The sequence below is a fragment of the Schistocerca gregaria genome, chromosome X (assembly GCF_023897955.1).
Source record: "Schistocerca gregaria isolate iqSchGreg1 chromosome X, iqSchGreg1.2, whole genome shotgun sequence".
NCBI lineage: Eukaryota > Metazoa > Arthropoda > Insecta > Orthoptera > Acrididae > Schistocerca > Schistocerca gregaria.
In genome coordinates, this window is record NC_064931.1 from 226,815,395 (window position 1) to 226,840,514 (window position 25,120).

The 25,120-nt window shown below is 42.7% G+C and overlaps 1 protein-coding gene across 1 annotated transcript in view; it reads right to left on the minus strand.

The window, feature by feature from the left end:
- Window positions 1-14,289: 14,289 nt before the first annotated feature.
- Window positions 14,290-25,120, minus strand: part of LOC126298049 (uncharacterized) — a 41,431-nt gene continuing 30,600 nt past the window's right edge. Inside the window, exon 6 of the mRNA XM_049989370.1 lies at window positions 14,290-14,557. Within this exon, the coding sequence (XP_049845327.1) occupies window positions 14,372-14,557 (186 nt within the window). The 3' untranslated portion in view covers window positions 14,290-14,371. The remainder of the gene's footprint in view (window positions 14,558-25,120) is intronic.

Consider the following 25,120-nt stretch of genomic DNA (forward strand, 5'->3'; position numbering starts at 1 on the left):
CTCAGCAATGGGTTCACTGGTTGGTTGTGCTGAGCCTATTGCAAGAACAGTGAAGAACGCCAAGAACTCCCAGGAGCAGCTACGCGAAGGAAGCAGAGATAACCGCATGATGGAAGCAACAACCAACGGAAAAACACCATACCCTTACCCTACATGAAAGTACTAGGACTATTCATAAATTTAAAGAAAAAGGCCAATAGCTCTTCTACCGGATAGACCGGTCTCTCCCAAAAAATGAATAGTATTAGTATGGCAGAGTTTCAATCCCATCATCACAAATGACACTTTCATCGTCATATGGCGACAGGCTGACTTAAGATTGCACTGCGATGTACCATGTCGTCTCGATTGAATACTAGTTTGCCGCACCATATGTTGGGTCTGCAGTGGAGCACCAAGCACCATAAATACTGCTCTGCAGACACTGCAAACAGTCTTCGATAGAGAGGGCTCTCGATGGCACAAAATGCACACCGTTAGCCCGCCCCTGGGTGCACCTTCCAATGTGCTATATGCATACACTTATGCTCGCATACACATAGACTCCACAATCACTGACCTATTTACCTCATGTTTCTTCTATGGAACAATATCGTAAGATTTATCAGCCATGTATGAAGATGTGTCGAATTCTTCACGGAGACACCTCATTACTTAATATGGACTGCCGTTTATCACCAAATACGTGGAGGTGTCTCTATCCATATAAAGCAATTTAGGATCAGTGAAACGAGTGTTCGTAAACTGATAATGGGAATCGGTACATTTGGAGTTTTGGATAGTCTTATACGCACATCCCAAACAGACAGATTTCGTGAACTCTACAGCAACCTTTGCCATCTCCACAGCAACAAATTTCTGATTGAATATTGTGACTCATTCAAAATTTGGTCGGTCGATGCATTTTCTTCCGCCATAACGCTCATGTCATTGGTTCTTATCAAAATTTCACGATGATCCCTCAAATTATCTATTGTTTTACAAAAAACTGAATTTTTTATTAATTTTAAAGATCTTTGTTAAAGTCACACATCATAGGAGCCTTCAGTGTCGATTCAAAGCTATATACTCCTTTAACTAGGAGACAGCTCAGGTATTCTAACTAGCCTCGTTCCAATCGGAGACACTGCTGGAGATTAAATAGTTCAAATTGCTCTCAGCACTGTTAGACTTAACAGCTGAGGTCATCAGTCCCCTACAAATTAGAACTACTAAAACGTAACTAACCTAAGGACATCACACACATCCATGCCCGAGGTAGGATTCGAACCTGCGACCGTAGCGGTCGCGCGGTTCCAGCCTGCTGGAGATTAAGATAGTGAATAATGTATCTCCACTTATTCTCCAGCACTGTAATTAGTTTTGGGGTGGAACCTCCTCATGGAAGTAGTTGCTCGGGACACAGCGGCAAATCAGCTCGTGCATCATGCAAACTGACACAATATGTGAATTCTGCCTCCACGGCATGCAATACATCAGAATAAGCTGCATTACTCTCGATTTTTTCACCTAATCCCTAGCATTAGGGTTTGGGCACCCATCAAAACTCCTTAATTGACACCGATTGTTGCATAGTGTGCTTGTGTAACTCATTGACATTCAAGCACATGATGTAACTCGAATCAAGGGATGCACTGACGCTGTCACCATGTGTGAGTTCCTTGGCATGCCTATGGGCACTCTGACAAAGTCCCCCATGGGACCCTCACTCAAGAAAAAGACGCACCTCAGCATCAGTCAGTAGTCAGATGCTGTGATTTGTTTTCTTGAGCACAGGGTCTCAGAAGAGTCCAGGTGCTGTGTAACAAAAGGTGGGATCCAGGAAATATGTGGTCATGAATAAACTCCAGAACTTCTCCAGAATTTTTGTAAGCAAGTGCACGTCTGACTCCATATAAAACTGTGTGTACTCTCCTAAAGTGTAGATGTTGGATTCTTGCAGACATTCACAGCATCCTCAAACTCTGCATCCATTATATCTTCACCTGTAAGGTTGCTGGAGAATGCAATTATATCGGGTAGCCCGGTTTTGTTGAGTTTTCCCATACTATAATGGTACTCGTATGGAGAAAGCCCCTTCCTAGAGTTGAAACTTTTACTCATCTGGAAACTCAGCTCAGTTGATGTGCGAATCCTTCACATGTCGACTTTCAACAAGTTCCTGCAGTAGTGCCTGCATAAAACGGAGGAAGTGGTGCGTAATTCTGAGAGACATTTGTTTGGAGAGTGAAGTGTATTTCTCGACACTCTCAGGTAGGACATTGACCTAATTTTTCTCCCAGCCGAAGTCAGCGAAGTGCTTAAAAAGAAAGTGAGCATCAGATCCACTTCAATTATGAAAGGAAACAGGTATGTGTGGCAATAACGGATACTTCAAATTGCATGTGTTGTGATCTGTGCCGTGGAACTTCAGTGTAAGATGTCATTGGTCTCTATGAGATGTTTGTGCTTTTCTGTCTAACAGTAAGCCACAAATATGGCACTCAACCGAATTATAGTACAGATCTTTATTCTTCTTAGATCTGGTCATGGGAACATTGACACAATAAAGCTTATCAACCTCCTATGAAAGTTTTTCAACCTCAGTGAAAGCTGAACTGTAGGATTATCCACGACATAGGTTTGTAGCGCTTAAGACTCGAATAATAGGATGATGCAACTTGGTGTGCTGCTGCATATAGTGTTTTTCTGTGAAGGTAGTATGCAAGATTGTAGAGTCACCTTCATTGTGGGTCACAGGAGCAAGGACGCATTCAGCGTGGCCTTGAAGCACCTTAAGCAAATACAATTTTTACACCTGTGTTTACTAATTTGGAATAAAAGCAGGTGGAACATGTCCCTGACCCAACCGTAGTGATAACTGCTTTTCTCTTTATTTTTCTCATCTGAGAATAGCAGCATATTTACATGCATCTAATGTTCAGCAGCAAATTTTGAGAAATGGAGGGCTCCAACAACTATATACTTCTTTTGCTCATCTTAATTGAAGTTCTCCAGGCCATAAATATGAACCGATATTCTAGTAGTATGCACCTGAAATTTAGTTATGCCCTGGATCTTTATGGGTAACTTGATAGCATCAAAGTTATAGCACTTATGAATGTCAAGGTATCTACCATATCGAGATGTGTGCTGTGGATCTTTGATGTAATTTCTTTTGTGAGCTAAGATGGACTGTGCAAAACAAGCCTAGCCAGTTTTATTTTTTGACATTAATACATGCCTTCCTATCAGCTTTTTCTTAGGAAGCGTGATAAAGCTGGACTCTGCATTTACAGCATCACAGATATATGTATGGAAGTTAAGGTGCTGTATTCAGCTGAGTGTTGACCCTCTAACTACCATCTAGGGAAACTGGTCCATTATAGCACTCAAGGTAAACTCACGAAACCACTCGATGATTGATGAGCTTGCATTATTGTGCCATCGTCCCCCCAAAGGCAGTGAAGGCTTGGCTCTTCAACGCCAGAGGCCTCTTTGCTGGGGTGGGACAGTTCGATGCACAACACAGCACTTCATTTAATGGCGAGATACCACACATACTTAACAGCCTTGAGGAGCACCATTTCCAGAAACCCTACAGGGTCTCGGTACCCTCCTGCTGGACTCTGGATCCAAGTGAATGGGATTCACTCCTCAATAGTTGTTGCCACAATCCTGAGCCAGTTGACAGTGGGAGGTTGGCCCATGGACGCTACAGCGCAGCTGGCAGGGGTGGCTGCTTTTGCTTGCATGATGGCGGCTTCTCACGTAGCAACAAGATCTGTCTTACATAGTGGAGCGTGCTGCACAGACCATGTCTTGATAGTGGTTTCTTCACTGTGCCCAGTACCCATACCACTGCGTACTGCATGGAAAATAGTGATGTAGAGAAAGAATAGTGAGAAATATACAATGTACGAGACATCGACTGCTGCTGCAAGGAAAGAAAGAACACTGGTTACTTGTAAGTACAATAAGTACATGAACAAATTTCCTCTCTCGCTTTGGCTCCATGACATATCCCTCAGGGCATCTGGCATCTCACATCTCCTTGTCTGCACCACCATGAATCCATCAATCAAGTTCCCCTACATCACCTACAACAGCACCATATTTATTTAATAAAAAGAACATACACATACAAAAACATAGAAAAAATTTGATGAACGATTATCTACTTACACAATAACTGTGATGTGGATAGCATCATAACTTTTGTCCCTTCTTGCTCTAGCTCATCGAAATCATCTACAATAACAACAAAATATTTGCCTGAAACATCATATTATGTATATAATGAAATTTTTCCAAAAGAATATGTCTAACAACAACATATTAACTATACACACAATAGTACAAAGACAAATATATATATACTTATGATGCTGTTGCTGCTGCAACTTCTCACTTACATCTGGTCAACAATTTGGTGGATGTATACTTAAACAACAAGGAAAAACTTAACACAGAAATCCGATCTCATGCTATGAAACCTAAATATGAAAAAATTTATTATAGAAAAATTTGAACAGTGTTTGTTGATGCTATGAAACTTTTTTTACGAAAGTATACTTCTATATCTGAACACACAGTGATTTAATACTTCAACACTTTTTTACGAAAACATACACTACATAATCCGACCTCATGGTATGAAATTAAATATATAATATGCATACCTCTCCTTGCCTCAGGCCTTTGTCACTGCCACTGGTGCTGCTGGTGCTGCTAGAAAAAAAGTTTCATCTTGCAAGCACTCTAACACAGAAACGGGCAAACTGACAATCAAACTAATGTAGCCATGGACGATAGCGGAATGAGGATAACAGCAGAGGGTTTAGGGTTTATATATCTTCAGTGATTTAGTATTATCCAATATGAACATGGTATTGTGAGGAGGTATGAAACCTCCAACTGCATGGTTGGACATCATGGTTCACGCACAAACACGAAGTAGCAACTTGACAGATAGTGGAGGTGGTTTCCCAGGTATCAAATAACAAAGGGTTGCTGCCACATGGTGCTTTGTTCGACAGTAAGCAGCCACTTGAGAGAGCTGAAATGCATGCATTAACTCCGATGCACCCAGTGGCTGGCTGTGGGGCCTCCCACAGCAATTTCCCGGTGGTTGGCTGTGAGGAACCCAACAAGGGTTTCCTCTGCATGCAGTAAGTGTAGTGGACAGACACTCTGCATACGCACAGTCTCATGATAGTTCCGTGTGGCGACACTAGAGGCACATGCTGACACATACATGCCATTAGGCTGCAGATCTCCACAGCAAACAGAGCTCTCAGCTCTTGGCACACTGCCCAGCATCTGTCAGCACATGGAACTAGGGCCTCAGTAGGGATCCGACCTCAGAGACGTGCAGAGCAGGCCCATGTGTGGCCGATCGAACACAGAGGCTAATATACCGCAACTCATTCAGTTTCCCAGTGCTTAAAGTTATTACGTTTTGCAAAAGGAGACAGATGTGAGCTCTACCCATCTGGGAAAGCCCTGTTTCCTGAAAACCGATTAAATACAGAATACGTATCTGTATATTACTGATGCTGATTTGAATTTCGTGTTGTGAGATCCTTGTACTCCAGCACACACTGAGTGTTTTTCCCACCTATTTCCAGGTGGAGGAGGGGTGCGGAAGTGGAGGAATGGAGGGGGGTGTTGTGGGATTTTCCAGAAGGGGAGGGTTTAATTAATTTATCAAATAATTAATTTCTCGATTTAATAAATTATTCATTTAATTTGATATCGAAAGAATGCTTGTATCAGCGGGAGGAGGAAGGAAGGGTTGGAGATTTCCCAGAAGGCTGGTGGAGGTGGAGGGAGGGCATGTGGGGGGCTTCTGAGAAGGACAGTTTAACCCCAGGGCGTCATAAATCAATTAACATAACAATAGGTTAAGGGGTGGGGAGGGGGATGGGTGGGGGTTTCCCAGAAGGACTCATTATACTTAGGGGGTCATAAGTATATTAATTCCCAGGGGGTCATAAGTCAATGAAGTCTACCCTTGAATGTATATAACCTGTACAAACAAAATGCACAGGCTCCCATTGTTCTACTACTAGTGTTCACATGTTGACCCAATGACATCATCAATTACGATTACAGTGGCCACAGGACAATCGGGATTCGACTGTAGGTCAATGGAAACATGTCGGCTCTTTGAGTGATTCACGTTTGCTACACTAGGTCGATGATGGCCTCCACTAACAGGGTAAGGTGAAAGGCAGCTCTAAACGTGCAGTGCATCTCAGACACAGGCTAGTAAGAGTAGTAGTATGCTATGGGAGACATCCTCCTGCGTCTGCATGGGACCTGCGATGGTAATCGAAGACACATTGACAGCTCTAAACCACCTGCATTGCTTTGTGATGTCAGTAGTGGGGCAAGATTCGTTTCAGTGTATTTCGTTAGTGCTGGGTGCCTAAATCAGGGGCAGGATTGCACTCAGGGGCAAACCTGTTGTTCTCCTTTGATAGTCAGGTTATTAACTTATTGTTCTCCTTTGACTGACACGTCCTTAACCTATTGTTCTACTAAAAGTATACTTTCTTTGGACTGACAGGTCCGTAATCTATTGTTCCCCCACCCGCCTTCCCCCATCCCTCAGGAAACTTCCAACCAAGCCCCTCCCAGAGGCTGCTACAGGTACACTTTCAGGTCAGAGTTATTGGAATAGCTCCCCTCACTCTGATCAATTTCATTGGCTACTTAATTAAATTGATCACTTAATTAACACCTCCCCCTCTGGTAACCCAACCTCCCAGATATTTGCTGGAAAAAGACTCAGTTGATTGGTCATTTGGAGGGAATTCGAGTGTAGTGAATGGAATATTGGTTAAACAAGTTAGGCAATGTATGGAATATTGTTTAATTATTTATAGCAGTGTATGGAATATAGTTTATTTATTTAGTTACAGAATTTGTCAGGAAACCGATTGCAGTGTATGGAATATTGTTTAAACAATTCAGACAATGTGTGGAATATTGTTTATTTCAGAAATTTAGGGGACTCAAGGCAATGTATGGAATATAGTGTAATTATTAATTAAAAGAATTTTGAAGCAAATCTATCCCCAACACCACAATCCCATCTCCCCTTCTCCTCTCCCCCTCCCCTCCTCTACCAGGAAATTGGCAGCTCTGTGGTGAAGAGGAAGAATCTCACGAAGCGAAATTCAAGGGTATATTACTTATGTATAAAAAACTCAGTTTGTGCTGGTTAGATTTCTTTTGTTCATCATTCTTTGCTGTTTGAGAAGATGTAGGTCTTGTAAGAAGTAATTGCATCGGGAAAACATGTTGCATATCCTAATGTTCGCCACTGCACACTGGATTTCTTAACGTAATGCACGTACCTTTCTTGGCACTTAACCTATTGTTCTGTTACGTGGGTTTCCATGTCACCTCTATGCGCACTGTTGGTCTGATAATATACATTCTGGCGATCACCGCCTGTATTCAGTGTTGTGGTATTTGGTCGGAGGTAATGCAATATCCCGATTTATAAAGCCAGTATAGCTTTTAGGAGAGGATATAAAATGTTGACTGGCAATGGCAAGGAAAGCGTTTCTGAAAAGAAATTTGTTAACATCGAGTATAGATTTAAGTGTCAGGAAGTCGTTCCTGAAAGTATTTGTATGGAGTGTAGCCATGCATGAAAGTGAAACGTGGACGATAACTAGTTTGGACAAGAAGAGAATAGAAGCTTTCGAAATGTGGTGCTACAGAAGAACGCTGAAGATTACATGGGTAGATCATATAACTAATGAGGAGGTATTGAAGAGGATTGGGGAGAAGAGGAGTTTGTGTCACAACTTGACCAGAAGAAGGGATCGGTTGTTAGGACATGTTTTGAGGCATCAAGGGATCACTAATTTGGTATTGGAGGGCAGCGTGGAGAGTAAAAATCGTAGAGGGAGACCAAGACATGAATACACTAAACAGATACAGAAGGATGTAGTTTGCAGTAGGTACTGGGAGATGAAGAAGCATGCACAGGGTAGAGTAGCATGGAGAGCTGCATCAAACCAGTCTCAGGACTGCAGACCACAACAAAAACAACAACAGCTTTTAGCATGGATACTTGTGGGCGCCTGTAGAACCAAGACCGCTTGTGACAGTAACATGGTCATTGTGATCGTATTTTTACCATCTGTCAGCTTATAAGGCGATTACATCTTTCTAAGACACTGTGGTACCACTCGCAAGAAAAACTTCTGAGACATATCCATCCATCGCTGAATTTCGCTTAGTATTTTTTCATATCGTCTGAAATCAGTGATTGGCAAGGTATTATACTTGGTAGTAGGGGATGCGTGATAGGTTGGCCTTGAGCATCAGGCTTATTGTAATATGTGGGTGTGTTCCGACATGTGCAAAGCAAATGACTATGTCCAGTCGTAAGGAAGGTATGGATTCGACGTGGAATACTGTAATAGCAAAGGGAAAAGTATGTCAAGTCATAAAAATGATACAGATATCTCTATTTCTAGAGCCACTGGCGTCAGCAGGGGTATCTCCGATACTTCGCTCATTGTCGAATGTCTTCCAATTGAGACCATCATCATAATATTTAATTAAACGACAGTGATAAAATACATATGTGGCTGATTTCCTAGGACGATTCTGTCTAGGGGTGCTTGGCGCGGCGGCGATGGTCTGTGGCGGGAATGATTCACGTTTCCCACTAATGGCAGGAGCTGTCCAAATGGAAAGACTTGTTGCGGTACAGGAATGTAGCTGACCTAACCATGTCGTGCTCTAGAATAGTGAACTAATACTGATTATGTGTTGGACAGCCTTCATGATCGCGTGTGTTCTCCGTGGATTTTTTAGAAGATTCTACATGGACGTGTGTTTGCACCTGACCATTATTCCCTCTCATGTAAATTGTCAGATTGACTGCTTCTGCGCATTTCTCAACTTTATTTGGTTGAGAGAAGATCGATTGTGTTGTGTGTTGTGTGCATCTAGCAGGTGAAAGACGGGTGGAACACATGTTTACTGGTTCTCTAGACATCAGAAATACCTTAGCTGACTTTGTAAATTAAATTGCTGATTTGGAATCTGTTACATCATCGCCATTGGTATTCGTGAGTGGAAATATCAGTTCCCTCTATTTTTCTCTAATGTTCATATAAAGGTTTTCGCAGAAGAGATGAGTTTCTAGTTACTCAGTGGATTACAGCACGCTGCATCAAGCTAAAGTTTCGGGTTTCTAGAGAAATACTTTCCAGTCTATATCTTCGGAATTATACTGTGCAAGTGATCAGTAGCATACTGCTAAATGCTTGATATCGAGACGTATGGCGAAAATGATATGATATTTCCGTAAACCATATGAAATACCTATGTTCTTGTATTCCTCGAATCGGGAGATTGATGTAGAAAGCAAGCAAGTTAGCAGGTCAGAGCCAGAAACAGTGACGCCATTGTGCACAGGGGAACCGACCCACCCTTTGTACCACAGTGTCTGTTGGTCGATAGCTATATGTAGGAAGCAGAAGTGATGATTTTGTATGGCTCAGGGTACGAATTTTGTGTTTACTACATTGATATTGTACGTGGAGATCAGTTTCATGTTGAAATATTCAAGATTCTGTCGACCGTGGCAGAGCAGTGTAATTGAGGAAGTGTCTTTCCATATTTGACGATCTGTAGGCCACTTTTGCAGGATTTTACTGTCAGTGCAGTATGGCAATCTGTACAATACAGTTTTTCCGATGGAAGCCTCATCTGCAGAAAAAAATGGTGTACAGTGCTCCTGCACGAGAAGCAGCTGTAGGTTGGGGGTAAATTCAGTAAGAGCCAATCAGAATGCTCTATTCATTCACAAGACATTCTTTGTACTGGGATATAGGATCCTCTACATAGCAGTGAGAACGTTTGTCTTTTCAGAGATGTTTATTGAAAGCAGGAAATCACGATTTCAAGGAAGAGTAGCACGGCATGTCTCGTTATCACCATCAAACTGAATGAATTCTGTGTTTTTCAGAGCTATTTTCGTAAACAGCTCATGTTTGGGTAAGAATTTCCATGCATACAAGCTGAGACATCACGAAAGCTCCTACAAAAGCGACCGTTAACTGTCTCTGCGACACTTTACGATTTCCGTGAGGGGCTGATATGTGACGGACAGGCGTTGCTGTTAGGAGCATGAGGAAGATTCCACTTGGTGTTATTGTGGACTATTTACGTTAACAGTTTCTGAAAGCATTGCAGAAGATTTCTATAGTGCATCCAGAGGAAGACTTGGCTCTTATTTAGATAGACCTGTGACGTTCGTATAACACAGACAACCTTTTACCGGCGCTTGAGATGGTGAGTTGCTCGACAATTAGGTCTTCACTGGACCACAGGTACAAAGGCTATTCATCATTGCGTCAGCAATGGTAAACACGTGCGCGGCTAGGCGCACCTCGTTGTCCTGTTAGGATTGCTATTAAGAATGCAACCTGTACTGTTCTGGGAAGCATTGTTAAAGATTTGTGTAGTGCTTCCAGAGGGGAACTTAGCTGTTACTTACAAAGACATGAGACATCAGTATAACATCGAAGAATTCTAACTGTATACCCTAAAAATAGACGCTACTTTCACCTGCTGGCTGCTGGCGGCGTGAGAGCCGTGGCTCGTGCCCCAGCGATCGTGACTTCGCAAGGGCCGCCGGTGCTTCCCGACTCCTGGCAGCATGTGCGGAGTCGTCGGGGTCGGGCGTCGGGCGTCGGGTGGCGGTTTGTGTTTTTTACTAGCGATATTTTGTTTAAACTACATTACATCGATTTCCCCTACTAATAGAATGCTGGGAATTAAAAAAACTACCCCATACATGTGAAGGATATCGATTTAATTAATTTTCATAATTAATTTGTATAAATTTTTTATATCAATGTGATGTTAGCAGTACTATACTTAAGGGGAGGATGTGACCGGGTGGGTGGGTGACATGGAGCAGAGCAGCAGGTTAAGTGCAGAACACTATGTTAATCTGCATAATTAATTTGCTTAATTTTTATGGAAATTGCGGTACAATAGTTTAAAGGGTGGGAGTGGACAACAAAGAAGAGTGCCCAGGAAATGACATTTAAAAGCGCATAATATTCGAAAAGTGTACCATAAAATGGTGGGACAACATAACTAATTACTTATTTGCATTTCAAAGGCGGTACAATACTTTAAGAGAATGGAGGTTATTTGGAAAACCACTTAACAGAACAATAGGTTATGTGCCAAGAAACGACCGAACATTACGTTAAGAAACTCAGAGTGCAGTGCCAAACATTAAGATATGTAACATGTTTGCCCCATGCAATTACTTCTTGCAAGACCTATATCTTTCCACACATCAGAGAATGATGAGCAAGAGAAATCCAACCCCTGCAAACTGAATTTTTTATAACTAAAAAAAATACCCCTGAACTTCACTTCGTGATATCCTTCCTCTTCAACACAGAACCGCCAATTTCCAGGTAGCGGAGGGGAGGGGGAGTGGGGAGGGGGGAGAGGGTTGTGGTGGTGGGGGATCGATTTCCTACAAAATTCTTTAAATTAATAAATAAACTATATTCAATACACTGCCTTGAATCCCCTAAATTGCTTAAATAAACAATATTCCATACATTGTCTAAATTGTTTAAACAATATTCCATACACTGCAATCGATTTACTGACAAATTCTTCAACTAAATAAATAAACTATACTCCATACACAGCCATAAATAATTAAACAGTTATTCTATACATTGTCTAAACTGTTTAAACAATATTCCATTCACTGCAATCGAATGCCCTCCGAATGACCGATCAACTTTTCCAGCAAATTTCCAGGAATGGGGGTTTCCAGAGGGGAGGTGTTAATTAAATGATCAATTTAATTAAGTGGTCAATCGAAATGATAAGAGTGAAAAGGTCTATTCCAATAATAACTTGAAAGTGTATCTGCAGCAATGTGGAGGGTGGCTTGGCGGTTTTCTAAGGGGAGGGGGAAGGGGGAGGAGGTGGAGCAACAATAATTTAAGGACCTGTCAATCAAAAGGAAATATACTTTTAGCAGAACAATAGGTTAAAGATGTGTCAACCAAAGATAACAATAGGTTAATGACCTGCCAATCAAAGGATCAAAATAGGTTTGCCCCCGAGTGAATTCCTACTCCTGATGTTGGCAACCGATACTAACAAAATGCGCTGAAACGAACCTTGGCCCACTACTGACGTCCTCTCTGATGGCGACGTCATCTTTCAGACGTATAACTGGCCATATCTCGAAGCCAGAACCATGCTACAGTGGTTTGAAGAGCGTTATAGTGAATTCACGTTGATGTCTCGGCGACAAAATTCGCCTGACGTAAATTCTGTATAACACATGTCGGTCGCTATCGGGCGCCATCACAGTGTACACAAATCAGCGACCCGTTATTAACGCGAATTACATAAATTTTGCGCAGACATCTAATACCACATACCTCCACAAAACTACCACAAACTCTCCGATGCCAGATACGCAGAATTGGTGATGCATTTCGTTCCAAGTTGCTATGCAGGTGGTCATGAGAATTTGGCTGATCAGTGTATTTCACATCGGTTCTGTATTAACAACATTAGATATTATCGTATTGTTTCTGAATGTAAACGCGCCTTCACCACTGTCGTTAAGTCTATTTTTATGATATACATACCGATCGGAATTTCGCGTTTTATTCTATTAACAGGTGGTTTCAGACGGCAAATCTGTGCCTAGTGCATAGCGTGCGGATATTATTAGCGTTTATAAGCAAAAGTATACGTTTGTAAGAATTGAAGGAAAGACATTTTAACACCAAAGCTACGACAGATGCGAAGGCACTCTCTAGCGCCAGTACGACACCTGGCTGCATTGATATTTCAGACTGGAAATTGACATACGTGACCTTACCCATCCGGCTTCACAGAACACCTGACTGCACGTATTCTTCCCTTCTAAAAGTAACTGCTAAGCTGTGTGCTGCGCTTCCCTGCTCTCATATCGCTTGCTTACTCTCATTTAGCTTCCTTTCCCTGTAATTTTTTGTTTCAGTTGTTTTCTATTTAGAACTTAGGGGTCACATGGAACTGATTGCTATATTTTGCGGAAGTTCGTGTTGTCACGTAGAACTGTCGTGTTTTCTGATGGGGCGTTCCAGCTGACCGCAACTAAGAGAGTCCACATACAAATTCAGAATCCGGATAGAAGTTTGATCTGAAACTAATACGAATCACACTTGGCTATATGTAGTTGGACCTTAACCAACTGGTTGATAGCGAAAGAAGTGGTGTGTATTTAAAGATGAGTCACCAATTAAGTAGAGTGCCTGTGGTGCTAAGTTTTTGCCTTCAAAGACCCCCTGCTACTGGAACATAAATTTGCATTTGCTTTGCTTCTTGCTTCAGAATAAGCAGTTTACAAAAATTCATTGGATTTATTGTACTTTCAGCGCACAACAGCATACTGCGAGTCGGAGATGTGGCGTAGATGGCTAACAGTTAACTAATGCACGAAACTTAAATTCACCATCACTTCCCCACTTCACAACAAATAATGACCGAAGATCGAACTTCATCAAGGAATTTTGTTTGGCACACTCCTAATTGCATTATAACTCTCACTTCCGCTTTTAGCTGCGAACGTTCTTTTGAGTATTATAAACACAAAGTGAAAAAGCACATGACGAAACTGAATCCAGCTGTTATGTTAGCGGACATAATCTTCGTTGCAAGAGTGGTATGTCAACGGCATACAAAACAGAAGGGGGGACCGATCTCGTTTTGTGGCTGGTTGTTACTAACGCAGCTCCCCAGCAAACAACAGGCAGTCACTCAATTGTTATTCTGATCCGGTATAGTTCTGCAACCGTTCCGTGGTCACTCCTGGAATTAACTAACACTATATCAATATTCTCTTTTATCAAAAATGGTTCAATTGGCTTTAAGCAATATGGAACTTAACATCTGAGGTCATCAGTCCACTAGACTTAGAACTACTTAAACCTGACTAACCTAAGGACATCACACACATCCATGCCCGAGGCAGGATTCCAACCTGCGACAGTAGCAGCAGCGCGGTTCCGGACTGAAGCGCCTAGAACCGCTCGGTCACAGCGGCCGGCTGTCTTTTATCGATCCTCCGTAACGTATGCTGCTCGCTGTAGTTATTGCGGATCAGCTCAGTAGGTAAGAGCAACACCTGTGAAAACCACATCTAGTCGACCATAAAGTTTCAGAGCTGCCATAAATTACACTAAATACAAAGGTTAAAATTTTGTGGATAGAAATAAAACGTACACAGAGTATTATTAGGTGTTTTAATTGTTGGATAAGAATTTTATTTTACATGAAGGAAATTTTTTTTGAGCTATTATCGTTAATGCGATCAGAAGGCTCCTACGGACCCTCCAGCTGGGGCGCCAGGGGACCCCAATGGGGAATGCCATGGCTCGCAGCTGTATTGGTCGTTGCCCCAGTACGTCGACATCACACGCAGCTCGCCAGCCTCCGTCACGTACACCGCGTACGACTTCGGGGTTGTGAAGCCGCCTGGGTACCGAGGCCCGGACAGCTGAAAGCAGACAACCTGTGTTACAAGCAGCACATCTGTACTCCGCAATCTACCGTCCGATGCACGTACGGCACCAGTCTCGTAGGGCTGTCGGCAACGTCCCGTATGGGCCAGAATGTCTGTCATTTTACCGTTGACGCATGATGAGGGCATTGTGTGGTTCTCGACTTATTTTGGAAAGTGGGCCCTCTCAAATTTGAGAGTAAGGTTGTTCGCGATGCATAACGTCACTCTTGTAGCATATTCAACCACTGTTCCCTCAACAAGTGTGTGACACTCTCACATAGACCAGACAAATCCGTGAAGAATTTTGAAACACGTATTTGAAAGTTTTCTATGTCTTACGTTAATCAACTCGGTAAGTGCTCCAGGCAATTCCAACTGGTGTGCAAATATATGAGACAGGCGAAATACCCACAGACTTAAAAAATAATGCAGTAACTTTAATTCTAGAGAAAACAGGTGTTGGTAGGTGTTATACCGAACCATCAGTTGAATGTCATGGAAGCAAAGTACTTAGACGAATTATTTAAAGAAGAAAGGAAAAAAAACTAGTAGAAGGGATGATCAGTTTGTGTTCCGGAGGAATGAACGAACACGTGAGGTAATATTGACACTACGACTTAGAAGACAGGTTAAAGAAAGGAAAACCTACGTTTATTGAATCTGTATGTTTAGTGATAGCTTTTGATAATGCTGATCGAAATACACTCTTCGAATAATTTCTTCATGTATGGGTCCACAGCCTCAATGTTTCATCTCAATGATGAAACTATTTACTTGCATGGTACATTAAAGGAATCATCATTTAGACGAGACTCTTCGAAGTTCTGAAGGTATCACAGATAAAATACATAGAGCGAAAGGTTATTTAAAACCTGTAAAGAAATCAAATTACAGTTTTAAGAGTAGAAGGATATGAAGGGTAAGCAGTGCTTGAAGACGGAATGAGACAAGGATGTAGCCTAACCCCGACGTCAGTCAACCTGTACACTGAACAAGCAGCCTAAGAAACTAAGAAGAAATTTGTAAAGGAAACTAAAGTTCAAGGGGAAGAAATAAAAGCTTCAGTGTTTTCCGATGACACTGTAGCTTTCTCAGAGATGGCAAATGACTTGGAAGAGCACTTGAACGTTATGGATAATGTCCTGAAAAGTTGTTACAATATGAACATAAATAAAAGTTAAACAATGGTAACTGAACACAGTCGAACTAAATCAGAATCGGGTAACAAAATGAGACACTACAACAGTGGATGAGTTTTGATATTTGGGCAGCAAAATAACTGATGATGGCCATAGTAGAGAGAATATAAAATGCAAACTGGAAATTGGAAATTTGTGGTAACTTCTTATGGGAGCAGACTACTGAGGTCATCGGTCCCTAGGCTTACACACTACTTAATCGAACTTCAACCAACTTAAGCTAAGGACAACACACACCCATGCCCGTGGGAGGACTCTAACCTCCGACGGAGGGAGCCGCGCGAACAGTGACAAGACGCCTCAGACTGGGTATAGTAAAAAATTCGTTTCTGAAAAGAAAAAACTGTTGACAGAGAACACAAATTTAAATATTAGGAAGTCGCTGAAGGTATTTTTCTGGATTGTAGCCATGTACGGAAGCGAAACATGGACTATAAGCAGTTCAGATAAGAAGAGGATAGAAGGTTTTAAAATGTGCTGTTACAGAAGGATGCAGAGGATTAAATGAATAGATCGAGTAATTAGTGAGGAGGTACTGAGTCAAACTGGGCAAAAAGGAAAATTACGACAGTACTTGACTAAAAGAAGTGATCGATTGATATGACATATCCTGAGGCATCAAGAAATTGTCAGTTTGAACATAGAGGGAAGTGAGCACGGTACAAATTGTAGAGAAGGACCAAGGTAAGAATACAGTAAGCAGGTTCGAATGTATGCATGTTGCAGTAGTTATTCAGATATGAAGACGCTTTCACCGTATACAACAGCATGGTGAGCTACATCAAAACAATGTTTGCATTACAGACAACAACAACAGCAAGTGACCCTGACTGGCTGATAATATTCAGTAACTAGTGTAACTAGTGTCTTGCAATCGACCTTTGCCACGTCATGCGTGAATCACATTCCCTCACGATTCTCCCAACAAATTTGACGCTGGCGTCTGCATTCCTCGTGCCCAGATTTATGTGGTCATCCCTCCTCACATCACTCGGGACAGAAACCCCCACATACCTGCTGTTTGTGATAGCGTAGTCAAACGATATCGGATCTTTCCGTCTGTTTAAGCTCATTTGACTACATCTATTTATGTTTAGAGTAAGCTAGCACTTTTCGATACCGGTGCTGAACATCCGTAAATGTCTGCGTTTCGTAATACGTTTCTAAATGCGAAACATAGGTATACACATCTGCTTCGTCTGCGAATTTCTTATTTGATTCTCTTTTGTTAATGGTCAGTCACCTACGTAACTAATTTCGATCGAATGATTTTACATAAAAAATTTTGATACAAGTCATTCAGGACGAATACACAGGGTGGCTATAATTAAACTTTCTCCACCTGAGTCAGTATAGACGGGAAACTATTCACCGTCTGAGTACCCAACTTTATAGGAATGATTTTTAGACTGTGAGCTGGTACTAATGCACCTACGTAGGGTTGAAACACGAACATCAGCGTGCATTGTAGCGGCAGTCAAAATGGGTCTGGACAAGGTGAGCAAGAACTGACTCCAGAAGTTGTTTTATCAAAATAACTCCAATATAGTACCGCTGATCTTCTCAAGTATCGACGCGTTAAAGGAATAAACCACACACTGTGGTTGAAGAATATGATTCGGAATTTCGAATTAACTCGCGGTTTGGAAATTGCTCCTGAGAGAGACTACGCCACAAAATTTTAAAGAAGTTACTGTTGCCATGGCTGAGAACGCTGGACCAAGTATGCGATCTTCAAGCAGTGCACGAGCTGCGTCACGACAGCTTAAAATTCCTTGCTCCACCGTTCGAAAATTGCTGCAGACAGTTGTCAAATGGTATCTCTTGTGCGGTTCCATGATGTGGTAGTTGCAGATGGTCGTCACATTGAGTAACACCTGTAATTTGGACTGCTACGGTAGCAGGTTCGAATCCTCCCTCGGGCATGGATGCGTGTGATGTCCTTAGGTTAGTTAGGTTTAAGTAGTTCTAAGTTCTAGGGGACTGATGACCTCAGATGTTAAGTCCCATAGTGCTCAGAGCCATTTGAACCGTTTTTGTAATTTGGAGCGTAAACATGGTATATATTTAACAAAAGTTACCCTCCCATGTGGAAACTGAAATGTGTTTCTTTCAATGGTTTATTCGTTACTTCTTCCGCGTATCCTTACAAATATTTACATGAAGTTTCATTGTCATACGACCACTCTTTTTTTCATGGTGACCCTACCAAGTAGCGAAATTTACACTAATGGCCATTAAAATTGCTACACCACGAAGATGAGGTGCTACAGACGCGAAATTTGACGGACAGGAAGGAGATGCTGTGATATACAAATGATTAGCTTTTCAGAGCATTCACACAAGGTTGACACCGGTAGCGACACCTACAACGTGCTGACATGAGGAAAGTTTCCAACCAATTTCTTATTGACCGGCGTTGCCTGGTGAAACGTTGTTGTGGTGCCTCGTGTAAGGAGGAGAAATGCGTACCATCGCGTTTCCGACTTTGATAAAGGTCGGATTGAAACCTATCACGATTGCGGTTAATCGTTTCGCGACATTGCCGCTCGCGTTGGTCGAGATCCAATGACTGTTAGCAGAATATGGAATCGGTGGGTTCGTGAGTGTAATACGGAACGCCGTGCTGGATCCCAACGGCCTCGTATTACTAGCAGTCGAGATGACAGGCATCTTATCCGCATGGCTGTAACGGATCGTGTAGCCACGTCTCGATCCCTCAGTCAACAGATGCGGACGTTTTGCAAGACAACAACCATCTGCACGAACAGTTCGACGACGTTTGCAGCAGCATGGACTATCAGCTCGGAGACCATGGCTGCGGTTACCCTTGACGCTGCATCTTAGACAGGAGCGTCTGCGATGGAGTACTCAACGACGAACCTAGGTGCACGAATGGCCAAACGTCATTTTTTCGGTTGAATCCAGGTTCTGTTTACAGCATTCTGTTTCGCATAAAACATTATCCGAAATTGCCCTAAACGGATTCTCTGAAAATTATTTCGAGCAGTAGTTCATGAGCCCTCGCGAATGGTAAACTGTTTTGAAAACACACTTGACCTCTTAGCAAAAATAATCCTGAGTTAATAACGACCATCAAAACGGATACAGAGATTAGTGAAAATAGGGTTGACGTAGCGAGATTGATTATTATAACCCCGAAATCCTCCAAAAGTGAATGAAAAATATACCTATTCAAAAAACCAGATAAAAATTCATTGACGCCTCCTGAGAGACAATCTCCACTCCTTCCAAATTAATAGTTTATGTGTAGACCAGATGTGACTTGAATTCCAAGAAATAGTATCGGCAGCCATTGAGATTTTTTTATCAGATAAATTAATAAACGACGGATGTGATCCTCTTTGGTACACAAAATTGGTCAGAACACTGTTGGAGAAACACCGGAACAAACATGCCAAATTTAAAGACACGCCAAATCCCCAAGATTGGCGATCTTTTACAGAAGCCCGCATCAATGCGAGATGCTTATAATAGTTTCCACAACGAAACTTTGTCTCAAAACCTGACAGAAAATCCAAAGAGATTCTGGTCGTACGTGAAATGTGAAGTGTGCTAGCCTCAAGACACAATCACTGCCTTCCCTGCGTGATAGCAATGGAGATAATATTGAAGACAGTGCTGACAAAGCAGAGTTACTAAACACAGCCTTCCGAAATGGCTTCACAAAAGAAGGCGAAGTAAATATTCCAGAATTCGAATCAATAACAGCTGCCAACATGAGTAACGTAGAAGTAAATATCCTTGGAGTAGTGAATCAACTTAAATTACTTAATATAAGGAAGTCTTCTGGTCCAGACTGTATTCCAATTAGGTTCCTTTCGAAGTATGCTCATGCATTAGCTCCATACTTAACACTCATATACAACCGTTCGCAAGACGAAAGATCCGTACCCAAAGACTGGAAAGTTGCACAGGTCACAACAATATTCAAGAAAGGTGGTAGGAGTAATCCACTAAATGACAGGCCCATATCGTTAACGTCGATATGCAGCAGGATTTTGGAACATATATTGTGTCCGAACATTATGAGTTATCTCGAAGAAAACGGTCTACTGAACACAGTCAACATGGATTTAGAAAACATCGTTCTTGGGAAATACAACTAGCTCTTTACTCGTATGAAGTTTTGAGTGCTATTGACAAGGGATTTCCGATTGATTCCGTATTTCTGAAAGAAGGCTTTTGACACTGTACCACACAAGCGACTTGTAGTGAAATTGCGTGCTTTCAGTTGTGTGACTGGATTCATGATTTCCTGTCAGAGAGGTCACAGTTCGAAGTAGTTGACGCAAAGTCATCAAGTAAAACAGAAGTGATTTCTGGCGTTCCCCAATGTAGTGTTATAGGCCCTTTGCTGTTCCTTACCTATATAAATGATTAGGGAGACAACGTGAGCAGCCGTCTTAGATTGTTTGCAGATGACGCTGTCCTTTATAGACTAATAAAGTCATCAGAAGATCAAAAGAAATGGCAAAACGATTTAGAAAAGATATATGTATGGTGCGAAAATTGTCAATTGACACTAACTAACGAAAAGTGTGAGGTCATCTACATGAGTGCTAAAAGGAATCCGTTAAACTTCGGTTACACGATAAATCAGTCAAATCTAAAGGTCGTAAATTCAACTAAATACTAAGGGATTACAATCACAAATAACCCAAATTTCAGCGACCACATAGATAATGTTGGGGGTAGAGTAAACCGAACGCTGCGATTCATTGGCAGAGCACTTAGAAGGTGCAACACCTAAAGAGACTGCTTACACTACACTTGTCCGCCCTATTCTGGAGTACCGCTGTGCGGTGTGGAATCCGCATCAGGTGCGACTGACACATGGCATCGAAAAAGCTCAAAGAAGGGCGGCTCGTTTTGTATTATCGCGAAGAGGGGAGAGAGTGTCACTGAAATGATACAGGATTTGGAGACGACATCATTAAAACAATGGCGTTTCTCGTTGCGGCGGAATCTTCTCAGTAAATTCCAATCACCAACATTCTTCTCAGAATGCGAAAATATTTTGTTGAAAACGACCTCCGTAGGGTGAAACCATCACCATGACAAAATAAGGGAAATCAGAGCTCGTACGGAAAGACATATATAGGTGTTCGCTCTTTCCGCGCGCTATACGAGACTGGAATTATGGAGAATTGTGAAGGTGGTTTGATGAACCCTCTGTTGGGCAGTTAAATTTAATTTGCTGAGTATCTATGAAAAGAGGGATGAGATCATTAACGTTATGTCACAACTGGGCTGCCCTGAAGCTGTTAGCTCTCCTGTATTATCAAAGGATTCGCGAACTGATCTTTCCATTAGGAGGAGGAGGAGGAGGAGGAGATAACTGTTTAACGTCCCGTCGACAACGAGGTCATTAGAGACGGAGCACAAGCTCGGATTACGGAAGGATGGGGAAGGAAATCGGCCGTGCCCTTTCTAAGGAACCATCCCGGCATTGACCTGAAGTGATCTAGGGAAATCACGGAAAACCTAAATCAGGATGGCCGGACGCGGGATTGAACCGTCGTCCTCCCGAATGCGAGTCCAGTGTGCTATTTCCATTACGGTAGGTCAGGTGTACTAGATGTGCTGAATGGCAGCTGGAGCTAGACCTGAAATTATTTGTGAAACCTTAACAATTTAGTTAATATTAACCATACCTTTCTAAAATTCCACGTTTCTATGTGCTCTAAAATTTCAATTTTCACGCAGGTGAACTCCGAAAAAAATTTCAGCTTAGACTTTAACCTGTAGGTATATGGTTGATTCTGATTGCTTGATTTCGGTTGTAAATTAATCTACTCCTTGCCACTATATAGGGAGCGTTCTAAGGTGGAAGGTAAATTTTTAGTCTCCACAATTATTAAAGATTAAAGGCATTGGTAAATTAAAATGGCATTTTAAACAAATTCATAATGCTACCAAATTTATAAATTCTTGAAAACAGCCACAAGTCGCTCTTTGTATTTTTTTATTTACAAGCTTCGGTCTTCAAATGAACAAGAGCATCATGAGATAACATAAAGATAACGTTTAAAGTTGGATGACAACTCTAAAGATTAAAATGGCTGCGCTGTATTACTTTAATTCCCGTTTAAAGAACAGTAGTAAACGATGACACTAACAGAGCCATAGACAGAGTCGTTGCTCCAGGCGTCTGTCGTCATAGCAATAAGCTCGCTCAAACTTATCAGATCTCCCGCGTACCAGCCGGCTACTTACGCTGCTTGTTCAAATCTAGGTGTTCGTCGCCAGAACAATGCAAGCGAAATTCTCATTCTCCACGACAACGCAAGGCCTCACACAAGTCTGCGCAACTGAGAGGAGCTCACGAGACTTTATTGGGATACTCACATTCTTCCTGATCCACCCTACAGCTCCGATGTTGCACCTTCCGACTTCCATCCGTTTGGCCCAATGAGGGATGCACTCCGCAGAAAGCAGTATGAGGATTATGGGGAGGTTACTGATGCAGCAAGACGTTGGCTCTAAAGTCGACAGCTAGAGTGGCACCATGACAGCATACAAGTCCTCCCAGTAAGTTATGGCCCTCACACTGAACGGAGATTACGTTGAAAAATGGGTTCTATAGCAAAAAGAGTGGGGAATAAGACGGTGTATAATAATCGTGAATAAAAACAATCTGCTTTCAGAAGAAAGGAAAATGGGTTGTATTACACCACTGGCCATTAAAATTGCTACACCACGAAGATGAAGTGCTACAGACGGGAAATTTAACCGACAGGAAGAAGATGCAGTGATACGCAAATGATTAGCTTTTCAGACCATTCACACAAGGCTGGCGCCGGTGGCGACACCTACAACATGCTGAGATGAGGGAAGTTTCCAACCGATTGCTCATACACAAACAGCAGTTGACCGGCGTTGCCTGGTGAAACGTTGGTGCGATGCTTTGTGAAAGGAGGAGAAATGGGTACCATCACGTTTTCGACTTCGATAAAGGTCGGATTGTAGCCTATCGCGATTGTGGTTTATCGTATCGCGACATTTCTGGTCGCGTTGGTCGAAATCCAATGACTGTTAGCAGAATATGGAATCGGTGGATTCAGGAGGGTAATACGGAATGCCGTGATGGATCCCAACGGCCTCGTATCAGTAGCAGTCGAGATGACAGGCATCTTATCCGCATGGCTGTAACGGATCGTGTAGCCACGTCTCGATCCCTGAGTCACCAGATGGGGACGTCTGCAAGAAAACAACCATCTGCACGAACAGTTCGACGACGTTTGCAGCAGCATGGACTATCAGCTCAGAGACCATGGCTGCGGTTACCCTTCATGCTGCATCACAGACAGGAGCGCCTGCGGTGATGTACTCAACGACGAACCTGGGTGCACGAATGGCAAAACGTCATTTTTTCGGATGAATCCAGGTTCTGTTCACAGCCTCATGATGTTCACACCCGTGTTTGGCGACATCGCGGTGAACGCACCTTGGAAGCATATATTCGTCATCGCCATACTGGCGTATCACCCTGCGTGATTGTATGGGATGCCATTGGTTACACGTCTCGGTCACCTCTTGTTCACACTGACGGCACTTTGAACAGTTGACGTTACATTTCAGATGTGTTACGTCCCGTGGCTGTACCCTTCATTCGATCCCTGCGTAAGCCCAAATTTCAGCAGGATAATGCACGACCGCATGTTGCAGTTCCTATACGGGCCTTTCTAGATACAGAAAATGTTCGATTGTTGCCCTGGCCAGCACATTCTCCAGATCTCTCACCAACTGAAAATATCTGGTCACTGTGTGGCCGAGGAACTGGCTCGTCACAATACGCCAGTCACTACTCTCGATGAACTGTGGTATCGTGTTGAAGCTGCATGGGCAGCTGTGCCTGTACACGCCATCCAAGCTCTGTTTGATTCAATGCCCAGGCGTATTAATGGCGAGTAGTGTACTTATTGAACGCCCCTCGTAAAGCACGTCGGAGAGATGCGGAAAGCATCGCAGTTGCTGTCGTGAATTAGAAACAGAGCGATTGATCTAACGTCCAAAAGACATGATCGTTGGCTTTCGGGCTAAGGGTGGAAGCATTTACGAAATGGCTAAGTTTGTAAACTCTTCGCGCACCACGATGGTTAAAATATACCGTGCATGGCAAAATGGCACTATCCAAAACCGAAGCCGAGGAAACTGTTGTGCACAATGGGCCATAGATGACAGGGATGAACGATGGCTGCAGAGATGTGTACGGGCATATAAACGTGCAACTGTTGAGCAACTGGCCTTCCAGATGAACCAAGCGGTTTCCAACAGTGTCCTTCAGCGACTGTTCAGCCAACGTTGCTGCATATTGGACTCTGCAGTAGCCGCCTGGTTCATACACCCATGTTGACGGCTGTTTATCGGGGACAAAGGCTGGAATTTGCACGACAGTATGACAGCAGGATGTCCACTGAGTGGCAACTGGAGGACTTTTCAGATGAGTTACGTTTTATTCTACACAATACTACCGATCGCCCTGTATTGCTCTCTTTAGACGACGTGACGTCCGTTCGTCAATTAGTTGTGGCTGTTGTCCTGTGCGGTGGTTCATGCGTGTGGAAACACTGACTGTGTGATATTGGAGACACTATTTAGTTTGGAGACCCGAATTCTTGTGTAATGTCCGATAAGATATGTCCTGCGAATCTTGAACGAATTACCAACCAACATTCTAACTCGTTAAACTCGTCCGTGCTGCCAAGTCCGCAAGACAGCTGCCTGTAAGAGACAGCTCAGGTATCGTGTCTACAGTAGCGGTATACGCCGCATCTAGCCGCAACATTCGGACGCCAGATACGGAACACCTTCAAACGAGATATCCATTGTAACTTTTGTCTACTCAGTTCAACAGACCCTTTTCTTTCTACTCAAATGGTTCAAATGTCCCTGAGCACTATGGGACTTAACTGCTGAGGTCATCAGTCCCCTAGAACTTAGAACTACTTAAACCCAACTAACCTAAGGACATCACACACATCCATGCCCGAGGCAGGATTCGAACCTGCGACCGTAGCGGTCGCGCGGTTCCAGACTAGCGCCTAGAACCGCTCGCCCACTCCGGCCGGCTTTTCTTTCTACTATTCTTCGGAAAAGTTCTTTGTGGTATCTTAAATTTTTTTATGAAATATCGGAAACGTCCGGTACTTTTCCATGGATTCAGAAACGTTGCCTGCAGACAGTATAGGTACTTTGCAGAATTTAAGTCCCCTTCTAGCTTTCTGCTTAGCCAGTAATTAAGCACGATGTCGTCAAAGCTTCTGCCCTCTTTAACTTGGTTAGTGACTGAGACATTTCACGCGTTTTGTGACCAACTTGCTATCATTAGCCC